This window comes from Coregonus clupeaformis, chromosome 20 (genome assembly GCF_020615455.1).
Source record: "Coregonus clupeaformis isolate EN_2021a chromosome 20, ASM2061545v1, whole genome shotgun sequence".
NCBI lineage: Eukaryota > Metazoa > Chordata > Actinopteri > Salmoniformes > Salmonidae > Coregonus > Coregonus clupeaformis.
The window spans coordinates 2,127,697-2,140,964 of record NC_059211.1 but is presented as its reverse complement, the minus strand read 5'-3'; the positions used below and the strand labels follow the sequence as shown (position 1 = coordinate 2,140,964).

At 43.0% G+C, this 13,268-nt stretch overlaps 1 protein-coding gene across 1 annotated transcript in view; it reads right to left on the bottom strand.

Annotated features, from left to right (window-relative positions):
• Window positions 1–9,108: 9,108 nt before the first annotated feature.
• Window positions 9,109–13,268, bottom strand: part of usp34 (ubiquitin specific peptidase 34) — a 60,455-nt gene continuing 56,295 nt past the window's right edge. Inside the window, 5 exon segments of the mRNA XM_045205226.1 lie at window positions 9,109–11,456; window positions 11,675–11,831; window positions 12,326–12,472; window positions 12,765–12,905; window positions 13,094–13,173. Of these exon segments, the coding sequence (XP_045061161.1) occupies window positions 10,672–11,456; window positions 11,675–11,831; window positions 12,326–12,472; window positions 12,765–12,905; window positions 13,094–13,173 (1,310 nt within the window). The 3' untranslated portion in view covers window positions 9,109–10,671.

Here is a 13,268-nt window from a genome sequence, read left to right as displayed (position 1 = left end):
GAATAGACATTGAAAAAATTAGATATAATAGAGAAAGTATGGAAAGTGAATATAAAAAAATATTTGCAATAGTCAAACAAAACCAAAACGTGCATTTATACGATAGATTAGCAAATACAATTATTGCATTTTTCGTTGAAGCTGTGGAACGATCCCAAAGGGAGAAAAAGATTAAGCTTGATCCATCATCCGCAGTTCAGACAAAGGATATAAAAGGAGTTTTATCTTGTATTTTGGAAAATGAAGTGAAAGAAATGTCTCAGAGAGTTGAATTGATTGTGGATGATTTGGCAAGTAGCGATAGAGATAGACAAGATGAAGAGGATAATATCCAGGAGGACGACGTGATGGCACCACTTTTAGTCATGGAGGACAGAGTTTTGGATAAGCCGCTTACTTTAGCCGAAATGTCTCAAATTACAAAAGATGCACCACCGCCATTAATCAACCCAAAAGGATTTATACATTGGTGGTCTAATGCCATGTTTTACTCCGCGGGTGAAAGAGAGTCGTGCTCGCTGGGCTATATAGAGATGTAAGGTACGCAGTGGGATATTTGAAGCAGGGGTCTGAATAGGTGAATCGGAAAAGTTATTTGACAATTTCTAATGATTATTATTCAATTCTATAGTTTGCGTAACACCAGTGATTTATGCAAACAGTTAATTAATTCTAAAACGTTAATCTTGTTTCCGTTACATTGCAGGTAGTTTTGACTGTTACGCTGATGGGGCAGCACCAACTTTTTGAAGGTTCTAGATTTGTTAATAAACAGGTTAATATTTTTACTAAATCAATGCAACAGGTTGCGATGATTAGATTACCGGAAAGGGGTTATGGGTTTATTAGTTTAAAAGGTGTCTATTCCACTTAATGGAACACGGTATTATCTGATGAGTGGGATTCTCTCTTCCAGGACTGATGGAAGTCCCCTACAGTATGTACAGTGGGGAAAAAAAGTATTTAGTCAGCCACCAATTGTGCAAGTTCTCCCACTTAAAAAGATGAGAGAGGCCTGTAATTTTCATCATAGGTACACGTCAACTATGACAGACAAAATGAGAAAAGTAAATCCAGAAAATCACATTGTAGGATTTTTAATGAATTTATTTGCAAATTATGGTGGAAAATAAGTATTTGGTCACCTACAAACAAGCAAGATTTCTGGCTCTCACAGACCTGTAACTTCTTCTTTAAGAGGCTCCTCTGTCCTCCACTCGTTTCCTGTATTAGTGGCACCTGTTTGAACTTGTTATCAGTATAAAAGACACCTGTCCATACCCTCAAACAGTCACACTCCAAACTCCACTATGGCCAAGACCAAAGAGCTGTCAAAGGACACCAGAAACAAAATTGACGACTGATCCGTGTAAAGGAAAGAATGAATGGGGCCATGTATCGTGAGATTTTGAGTGAAAACCTCCTTCCATCAGCAAGGGCATTGAAGATGAAACGTGGCTGGGTCTTTCAGCATGACAATGATCCCAAACACACCGCCCGGGCAACGAAGGAGTGGCTTCGTAAGATGCATTTCAAGGTCCTGGAGTGGCCTAGCCAGTCTCCAGATCTCAACCCCATAGAAAATCTTTGGAGGGGAGTTGAAAGTCCGTGTTGCCCAGCGACAGCCCCCAAAACATCACTGCTCTAGAGGAGATCTGCATGGAGGAATGGGCCAAAATACCAGCAACAGTGTGTGAAAACCCTGTGAAGACTTACAGAAAACGTTTGACCTGTGTCATTGCCAACAAAGGGTATATAACAAAGTATTGAGAAACTTTTGTTATTGACCAAATACTTATTTTCCACCATAATTTGCAAATAAATTCATTAAAAATCCTACAATGTGATTTTCCTGATTTTTTTCTCCTCATTTTGTCTGTCATAGTTGACGTGTACCTATGATGAAAATTACATGCCTCTCTCATCTTTTTAAGTGGGAGAACTTGCACAATTGGTGGCTGACTAAATACTTTTTTTCCCCACTGTATGTTAAGGGAGCCGTAGGAGACAACGTCTCAAACAATTTTTTAAATAGACGCCTAGGATCAAATATCACTGATTCTTTAAGGTGAGAAATTGATTATATTTGTGACTGACTAAAATATTACATTTAGAGGGGTAACAGGAACAATCTAAGGCGAAACAGCTATTACCTATGTCGTTGGACATCCAGTAACGATACCACGATAGTTTGACATGGGAAGAAATTGAGCTGATTTTGGGGTTCGATAATCCTTGTGAGAATTACAGACAATGAAGTCTAAATCAATTAAAAATACTCCTTGCAAACTCAGAGAACCTTGGGTGGTTTTCATCTTGTGAGAGATTTTATGTCATCTTATTCTGGAGTAGTCACAAGGAATTAGATTGAAACAAACGATTAATGGTTTGAGGGAGTACAGTGTAATTATCGTTGTCATGCTTGTTGCTGATTAAGAGTGAATGTTAACAACATGTATACTTTTTTCTTCCAGGAGAATGGGGTTTCATTATCTATTTTTCAGATGTTCTCATGTATGTGTTCTTGGGAAGAGCTGTTAGTTAAATTCGGCAGTTTATAAGGAGTAGGTCATAAATGGGAGCTATCAAATTAATTAAGGCCTGGCCATTTTTTATATATTTTTTAACCATATGGTTTGCAATTACTCACACACACAACCCACTTATTATGAAATGTTAGTTGGATAGGTTTTTTTGTGGTTTTAGTTGGGGTTTTCACGGGTTAGAAATTATATATCTTAAAGGGCCACACACATGGAATTTTCTGAAGTTATTATTTTCTGAGTCTTAATTAAACACGTGATTTCTTTGGATAAGAACTGTACTGAGGACTTACTGTACACCTGGGATATGAAATGTATGAAATGTTTGACTGTTTTTGGTGATTGGACTACTATGGTATGAAACACTTCTTTGAAGGGTTTGATTGACCTCAGACCTCTGTCCTGACCTTCTAGTGTGGTTTGATCACCCTCACTGGAAAGCCGAGAGACATTGGCTGATGAATTTAAGGTCATTTATAATACGAATGTGAAGGTCATTTATAATAATTGTAATTATGTAGAAGTTTATAGTTCCATTTTCTTATGATTGTATGGATACAAGTTTTTTCTTTATGGAGTTATTAAGGGTATTGATTCTTATTCAATTTGTTTTTTAAACCAGTAGTAGTATTGTTTTTTGTTTTTTATCCTGTACTCACATTATGAGTCATGGGTCCAAATGGGAATTACCAGTCCTCTGAAGTTTTTGGATTGAGGTGTACACACCTTGAGTGATATGTAAGAGTGTATCGAGTGATATATGAATGAGTGTATTGTTGTGTTTATTCTGTTGTGTTTTGATGCAAATCTCACCAGATTGGGTCTGCTTAATTGTTGGGTTAGAGGTCTAACTTCCTGATCCTGTGACTCTGAGGAGTAATCGACAGGGTGATAAGGAGAGTATATTGGAAAGTGGTATTAAGAATAATAGGTAAAAAATAATTTGTCATATCGTCAATGCATATATGGATTTCTTAGATTAGAAATGAACAACTAAACTGTTATGTTCTGTCCTCTCTCGAGGTTACTACAGATGGTGTCTTGATGCATAACAGGGTTAATTTGGTCAAGAACGGTGTGAACCTCAAAACCCCCTCTAACCGGCTGAAGAGGAGCAACAATGGCGTTGAATACAGCCCTGTCCAGCACCACTTCTACCGAGAGACCTGAATCAGAGCTAGCAACCGGTTTACAGCATCCAATCGAGGCTATCAACTGCCTTTTCTCTCATGCCTTTTCTTACGGGAGTGTGACAGGAGTCCACGTGGAGTGAGCATGGAGAGAGATCCGTTCAAACAAAACACGTCTCATGTTGCTGGTATACTGGTTGGCAAATGGACAAGACAGAATGGGGGGTAGAGATGGTAGCTGCTCAGGTGAGACATTGAAATTGGGACATTATCATGGGCCATCCACATTGAACTATGAAGCTATCTGAAGAACATAATGAAGAGATGCCAGAAGATTGAGTGAAGGAAGGGGTTGGTCAACTGTGCCCGTAATTGATATGGACTTATCTAAAATTGTTATTTGTGGTCAGATTGATGGAGGATGTCTATACTCTCTCTCGCTTTCCCAGATGCTTAGTTAATTTCATTCCGATCTCCTTTGCATTATTGTAGCCTTTTCATGTGTTCTCGCATACCCCGAGAGCATCTGGACATCGCGGCGGTGGCACAGGAATCCTCATCTCTCCCAAGTGGACATTCTCTCTTTTCCCCCTGACCCATCTGTCTATCTCCTCATTTGAATTCCTTGCTGTCACAGTCACTAGCCCATTCAAGCTTAGCATCCTTGTCATTTATCGCCCTCCAGGTTCCCTTGGAGAGTTCATCAATGAGCTTGACGCCTTGATAAATTCCTTTCCTGAGGATGGCTCACCCCTCACAGTTCTGGGTGACTTCAACCTCCCTACGTCTGCCTTTGACTCATTTCTCTCTGCCTCCTTCTTTCCACTCCTTTCCTCTTTTGACCTCACCCTCACACCGTCCCCCCCTACTCACAAGGCAGGCAATACGCTTGACCTCATCTTTACTAGATGCTGTTCTTCTACTAATCTCACTGCAACTCCCCTCCAAGTCACCGACCACTACTTCGTATCCTTTTCTCTCTCACTCTCCTCCAACACTACTCACTCTGCCCCTACTCAGATGGTAATGTGCCGTTGCAACCTTTGCTCTCTCTCTCCCGCTACTCTCTCCTCTTCCATCCTATCATCTCTTCCCTCTGCTAAATCCTTCTCCCTCCAATCTCCTGATTCTGCCTCCTCAACCCTCTCCTCCCTCTCTGAATCTTTTGACTCTCTATGTCCCCCCTATCCTCCCGGCCGGCTCGGTCCTCCCCTCCTGCTCCGTGGCTTGACGATTCATTGCGAGCTCACAGAACAGGGCTCCGGGCAGCCGAGCGGAAATGGAAGAAAACTAGACTCCCTGCGGACCTGTCATCTTTCCACTCCCTCCTCTCCACCTCCTCCTCCTCCCCCTCCCTCTCTGTGGATGAATTCGTCAACCATTTTGAAAATAAGGTTGATGACATCCGATCCTCATTTATTAATTCAAATGACACCGCTGGTCCTGCTCACACTGCCCTACCCTATGCTTTAACTTCTTTCTCCCCTCTCTCTCCAGATGAAATCTTGTGACTTGTGATGGCCGGCCGCCCAACAACCTGCCCGCTTGACCCTATCCCCTCCTCTCTTCTCCAGACCATTTCCGGAGACCTTCTCCCTTACCTCACCTCGCTCATCAACTCATCCTTGTCCGCTGGCTATGTCCCTTCCATCTTCAAGAAAGCGAGAGTTGCACCCCTCCTCAAAAAACCTAAACTCGATCCCTCCGATGTCAACAACTACAGACCAGTATCCCTTCTTTCTTTTCTCTCCAAAACTCTTGAGCGTGCCGTCTATAGCCAACTCTCCTGCTATCTCTCTCAGAATGACCTTCTTGATCCAAACCAGTCAGGTTTCAAGACTGGTCATTCAACTGAGACTGCTCTTCTCTGTGTCACGGAGGCTTTCCGCACTGCTAACGCTAACTCTCTCTTCTCTGCTCTCATCCTTCTAGACCTATCTGCTGCCTTTGATATTGTGAACCATCAGATCCTCCTCTCCACCCTCTCCGAGTTGGGCATCTCCGGCGTGGCTCACTCTTGGATTGCGTCCTACCTGACAGGTCGCTCCTACCAGGTGGCGTGGCGAGAATCTGTCTCCGCACCACGTGCTCTCACCACTGGTGTCTCCCAGGGCTCAGTTCTAGGCCCTCTCCTATTCTCTCTATACACCAAGTCACTTGGCTCTGTCATATCCTCACATGGTCTCTCCTATCATTGCTACGCAGATGACACACAATTAATCTTCTCCTTTCCTAACCAAGTGGCGAATTGCATCTCTGCATGTCTGGCAGACATATCAGTGTGGATGTCGGATCACCACCTCAAGCTGAACCTCGGCAAGACGGAGCTGCTCTTCCTCCCGGGGAAGGACTGCCCGCTCAATGATCTTGCCATCACGGTTGACAACTCTGTTGTGTCCTCCTCCCAGAGTGCAAAGAACCTTGGCGTGACCCTGGACAACACCCTGTCGTTCTCCGCTAACATCAAAGCGGTGACCCGATCCTGTAGGTTTATGCTCTACAACATTCGCAGAGTACGACCCTACCTTACACAGGAAGCGGCACAGGTCCTAATCCAGGCACTTGTCATCGCCCGTCTGGATTACTGCAACTCGCTGTTGGCTGGGCTCCCTGCCTGTGCCATTAAACCCCTACAACTCATCCAGAACGCTGCAGCTCGTCTGGTGTTCAACCTTCCCAAGTTCTCTCACGTCACCCCGCTCCTCCGCACACTCCACTGGCTTCCAGTTGAAGCTCGCATCTGCTACAAGACCATGGTGCTTGCCTACGGAACTGTGAGGGGAACGGCACCTCCTTACCTTCAGGCTCTGATCAGTCCCTACACCCAAATGAGGGCATTGCATTCTTCCACCTCTGGCCTGCTGGTCCCCCTACCTCTGCGGAAGCACAGTTCCCGCTCAGCCCAGTCAAAACTGTTCGCTGCTCTGGCACCCCAATGGTGGAACAAGCTCCCTCACGACGCCAGGACAGCGGAGTCACTGACCACCTTCCGGAGACACTTGAAACCCTACCACTTTAAGGAATACCTGGGATAGTATAAAAGTAATTATTCTATCCCCCCCCTACAAAAATATTTTAAAATAAAAAATTTAAAAAAAATAAATAAAAAACATGGTAAAGTGGTTGTCCCACTGGCTATCATAAGGTGAATGCACCAATTTGTAAGTCGCTCTGGATAAGAGCGTCTGCTAAATGACGTAAATGTAAATGTATACACTTCTGCTACATTTATAGTACTAACAATGCATTGAGATAATGATCTGTAGTTATTCTCCTTATGAGGAAATTAATACTGGAATTATGGATATTAATGTAGGTTAATTTGGGTGTACATTCTACCAGAGTTAATGTGTGCTAAGTTGAGGGTTTTTAACTTTGAGTGATAGGACCCATGTGAGTCACTGAGCATTGTCATTCTAAATTTGGGTTGGGATAATTCATTTGGATATGTTGATGATTTTTCAGTAGACTATAGTTACATTTCTTCAGACTCAATGGACTATAATATAAACATAGTTAATCAACGAACACAGAGCTAGAGTTAAACATTGGTACAGCTATGTTGCTATGCAAGAACTTAATTGGTTCCTCTCACGGGATTAGGTGTGTGACATAGGAATCTTTCTTCTCTCTTCATCTGACCTCGGGTCGAATTCCTCGCTCCTACCTAATCCAAGGCTATCCTGATTTATCAGTGACTGAAACCAGTGTTATCCTTTGGCTCTATCCTAAGGCATATTCCTGGAATGACGTCAGGGATGAACAGAGTTCAGACTAAACATAGTACCCACTCAAATATCAGCTACTGTAAATGCATCTTCTGTATTTGATGTGTGTGAAAAGGGACGACCGAGGGACGAGTTTCCAGAACTAGATATTGGGTTCTTACGAGCTTCTCAATGTCTCATGATGGTTGAGAACATGGGAGGAGACTTCATATTTCTAAACTAGGAATCCTACCGATTCCAGGGTTCTTTTGGTGTTGTGGTAAAAAATATATGGACTAATCTTCATACACTATTCAGGGGAATCTGTGGAGTGTGTACTTTAAACAATCTTCTTTACGTGGTTCAGCCTGTCGAATTTGTACATAAAAACATTACGGGGCGTCGATCTACAAGGGAGACTTCAGAACTTATGGGTTATGTATATTTAAGGAATTCGGATTCGATTGATTTGGCTACAAGATACAATGCAATACCTCAAGATAAGGAAATATTTACACATACTCAGTTAAGACTATTTTTGGGAATACGGAATTACAATATTCCAATCATTATCTCATAGCATTGACGCGTCATGACGTTGCTAGCGGTTAATGTAACAGATGGGTTTTCAAGCAATTGGGTCTGAAATGGCACTCAGACATATAATAGACATACATGTAATTGATAATCGCATAGCATTAGATGCTATTACAACAGCTCAAGGGGGAGTGTACGCGATTGTAGGGGGAGATACATGTTGTACATACCATCAGACTCTGAAGGTCTTGGGAATTTAACTAAAGCTATGGGTCATATTAGAGAAATACAGGATGGGATTAGAAACACTAATCGAGAAGCAAGGATATTCATATACCTCTATTGTAGTCTACAGGTAAATTAGAAATAATAATGAATCAATGTATTTTCTTGGATGATGTCATGATAATAAACATTCATTTGCATTAGTTTTTTGTTTGCCTGTTTAAGAGGATGGTATAGTTGAAAATGATGTATACAAGTGTTATTTACAATGGTCTAGGTGGGATTGTTCCTTATATATCAGTAAGGTTGACTACATAAATATTTAGTGTGAATATATATATATTAGTAAGTAATGTATTGATATTTTACTCAGGCCGAGTCAATCTAGGTTTGAGATGTTTGATCATGCATGATCCAGATGACTGATTAAATATATTGAGAATCTGGTTGGATTCAGGTATGGAGAATGTAGAGGGGGATGATTTCTCAGCTATATGGCATAGTTTAGACTCCAATCATATGTATCCCACTAAGGGAGAATATTTTTTATTTTGGAAATCAAGTTGTGTGAATTGTTTAGTTAAAGTAATGTCATATCTGGGGAATTTTTACTTACAACAGAAAAAGAAAGAAAATGGGGGAACTGATATGTGTTTACACAGGAGTTGTTAATGTGTTCAAGCCATTTATTTAAGTCACTGGTGGGTGCCAGAAAGTCTGAGTGCCTGGAAGGCTGGGGGGCCACTGGTGTTAATCTTAGAATGAGGACGTGATGGAATGTCCTGACTGGGGTGCAAGATGATACCATTGTAGTTGAGTGTCACCCAATAATGGTTGGCAAGAATTGGTTTACAATGCAGTATATAAACTGAGAGATCTCTGTGTCTGTCATTCGGATAGTAAGGGGCAACTCACGTGCAGCTTGCTATGTTGAATCCGGTACCGTATTATTAAATACATTGTATCAACTCTCCATCTAAGTGTTTAATTATATTCTTGCATCCTGAATCTCTTGATACCAGAGAACCCATCATAACAAGTACCCTGTAACAAATCAATACAAACATTTTACAGAGAGGATGGTTATGATGAAATACTATCACACACACAATGGTCTCTCAAGACCAGGATTGGGAAACGTACAGTAACCGCATGTCCTCATTTTCAAGACTGTGTATCCGTTTCAAAACAATGATCTAGCATTGAGGTGTGCAGGACTTACACTGTCACAACATATGACCCAGTCAGACAGATTGTTAAGGTATAAAGCAAAACCGGACAGAGTAAAAAAACAAGAGCAGAGCTGATAATAGCGGCCATTTTGTGTCACAGTCTCCCCACAGATCTCTCTCGAAACTGCTGCAGTCTAAGGACCAGGTTACTCTTGAAAACATACTCCATCTAAATGGGATACATTTGGTTTGATAAAGACAAGGTTCAATTAAAATGGATTGTTGTTTTTCACAGCAGTGTAGCAGAATAAGTCTGGAAACATTCTAGTAAACCTTACGATCATGGTGAAGGCTGTTTGGGGGATCCTTAAAACAATAAGTCAATCACAATGCTAAATGAATCTGATTTAATCCAGGATATGAGGATGCTATAGAAAAAATGATCATAGCTCATTGTAGCTCATAATTATACATATCGCAATTTTTATTAATTTATCCTATATCGAAATAAATAAAAAAGAAACAAAACAACCAGAAGAAGCAAGAATGACATAATTGATGATGGAATGTATTTTCAGTAAATAAAATAAAGCTCCAACTGTTACACCACGTGTGCTTTATTTCACCCACAGATATCGTGTCAAATAAAGCACCATTATATATATATATAAAGTTATATATATATAGTTTTCATATACACCGCCAGGCAACAACTAGAGAAGATTCTTTACAGAATCAAGTTTCTTGTGGTTCTTTTTTAATGTACAGGTAAACTTAGTTTGGATATTAACCACAGAAAAAAACAAGGCAACTTTTGCCTCGTTCATAAAGTACAAAACTGGCACAAAGGACACCATTTTATACAGAGTAAAAATGCAATAAAATTAAATTGCATACAGAAGACTAAAATTACTGTAAACCTTTCCCCGTTACAGCAACCTCAAACAAATAAATCACTTCAAAAATAACACAGAAATCAGTAAAAAACAAATTATTTTTGCCCTTAGAAAAAAATGTGCTGTAGTTTTTTTTAGAACTTGATCTTTTTCGTCCAATGGATCGGAGGCTGTGCATGTTTATCGTCATTTCGTAGCATGCCGTCTAGCCTTCTTCTGCCATTGAAGCTGGGGAGTAGAGATCACGTGACATACCGGAGCACAAGAGCCAACCGATAGAAGCACATCAGCAGAGGCCAACGCAACACATACAGCAAAGGGAAACGACAAACGAAAGGATGAAAACACATAAAATAAAAGTGTTAAACGAAAGAGCATAATTCATTTAGAGAAAATAAAATAACATTAGAAAAAAAAAGACTTTAAAAGGGCTCATGGTGCTGAGAGCAATGATGGTGATGTCACGAGGAGGCGGGGCAGGGCCCTTTCCCAGATAGTTTTGTAACCACAGCGATAGTGGCCTCCACTGTCCTGTAGAGCATTTCCAGCGTGTCCGGAGGAGGGGCCGAGTTTATCAGAGCCTGCGAGGGGGCGTGGCTACTGCACCCTGGGACCTCTGGCCCCTCTCCTGCCAGCCCCAGGGCAGATGGGAAGGCCAGGTCCTCCGAGGCCAGGGCGGCAGAGCCTCCGCAAGTCTTAGAGCCCATCTCCCTCTCCTCCTTTGTCTCATCCATTGCCGCCGTTGCTTCCCTCCTCCTCTCTTCCTCCTCCGCTCCTGCCATGGCTGCCTGCTGAGTCTGAGAAGACTGCGGCTCCTCCCCTCCCTGTCCGCCGCCGCCGTACGACAACTCCCCTGTCTCTGGGAGGGAGGAAGAGGATGATGATGAGGAAGACGAGGAAGAGGAAGCCTCCATCTTCTCCTCCTTGGGGGAGGTGTCCCCGGCGGGTTGGCTGCAACTGGTGGCAGCGGTAGGATCTGGTGAGGGCAGGTCGTGCTCGGTTCCTGGGTCGATGAGGGACGAGGAGTCCCGCGTCTCTGTGTCTGAGGTGCTGGTGGGAGTCAGCGCCTCCTGGTGCTCCGGCTTCAGCTCGACACATGGGGGGAGGGAGGAGGAGGTGGAGGCGGCGCAGGTGGGTCCGGATTTGGTCACACCCCCGGTGCTGGTGCCAGCGCTGGTGCCCTCCCCGGGGCCGTCGTCACTACTCATCCGCCGGCGCTTCACTGGGGTGGCGCCCTCCTCCTCCGCTGAGAGACAGAAGAAACTCAGGTGATTAACCTTCACATCTGTGTACAGGTACTACTATCATTTCCCAACGAGTTTAAATGATACAGAGTCCAACCCTGTTCTCTGCTTACACTATTATGTGACAATATGCTGAAAGGGACACTTGACTACCACCAATGCATTTCAATTCTTTCATCAATGTTTGTGACAGGATACTGTATGCATGCGTGTATAGTACCTTTGGCCTTGCGGTCCTTGGCCTCCTGTTGGAGCGTGCTGCGTTGCTGCACACAGCCGCTACACTTGGACAGCAACTCCTGCAGGGCCGGGCCCAGAGCCGGGTCCAACGCCTGGGGGGTGTGTATGGACAACATCAACGCCAACGCTCGCAGGTCCTAAAGAGAGGGAGGGAGAGGGACAGAAGATTTGTGATTATCTAGTAGAGAATAGGATTTGAACAGGGAATTACAATCTAGTAAGGCATGACATTGGAATTAACGAGTAAAGCATGAATAGTGCATGAATAAGGCCTGAGTAGAGCATGAAACAGAATATGAAAAAGGGATGAATAGCATGTGAATAAGGTATGAACAGAGTATTAACAGAATGTGAATAAGGCATGAACAGTGTTTTAACAGAATGTGAATAAGGCAAGAACAGTGTTTTAACAGAATGTGAATAAGGCATGAACAGTGTATCAACAGAATGTGAATAAGGCATGAATAGTGTATTAACAGAATGTGAATAAGGCATGAATAGTGTATTAACAGAATGTGAATAAGGCATGACTAGTGTATTAACAGAATGTGAATAAGGCATGCTAGTGTATTAACAGAATGTGAATAAGGCATGATAGTGTATTAACAGAATGTGAATAAGGGGTACTGACAGCGTTGAGGAGGCCGCTGGTCTTGCTCAGCTCCAGGCGGTGCGAGGCCAGCTCGGGCTGTAGGCTGTGGTACTCGTTCAGCAGGTTGGTCACCAGCAGACTGATCAGGTTGGCGCAGCTGGGGCCCGACAGCACCTGGCTCTGGACCTGAGAGATGACACACACTTACGGTCATGCACTCGCAAGGCCCATCAACTTGGTATTTAAAGTAGCAAGCGGTTAGCCTGAGTGCCAGATCAGATTATGCAGTCTTGCCAACATCATTGCGGTTACAAGACGGCAAAACAGATCTGGGACTCAGGCTAGCATGGACTTAGCAAAACCAACCTTGGTAAAGGGTTGCATGTCGTCATTGGATGCATAAATGACATTACAGGCTATAAACAGGCTAAAGCAGAGGCGGTCAACGTTGAAATAAACGGATGTTAGAGATGGCTACCTTGTGCAGGAAGCAGGTGAGGAAGGAGTAGGCCATGTTGTTGTTGAGAAAGGTCCTCTCGTCCATCAGGATGCACTTGATGTACTCGCCGAATGCCGGGTCCTCGCACAGAAGCTTCACACACGTCTTAGCAAGGGCCGACTACAGAACAGCATAGGAGATGTCAGTGACAATGTACGGTAAAGTGTGTTTGTATATTGTGATGTGTGTTAAGTGTGTTTGTAAGTGAGAGAAATATAATGCATATGTGTCTGAGTACTTTGTGTGAGTGCGCGTGACTGTGTATTTGAGTGAGTGTTTAAGTGTGTGTGTAAGTGTGTGTTATTTACCTGAGACTGGCAAAGCTCCGTCCACAGCTTGGGGAAGAGGGCCAAGTGCAGAGGCAAGCCCTCGTACGCTATCAGGACACCTGGAGTCAGACAGATATGGTCACATTGGAGACCCACCAGATACAGACACAACCACACAGCACAGCCCTCTTTAGTCATTAGATATAGTAGCATT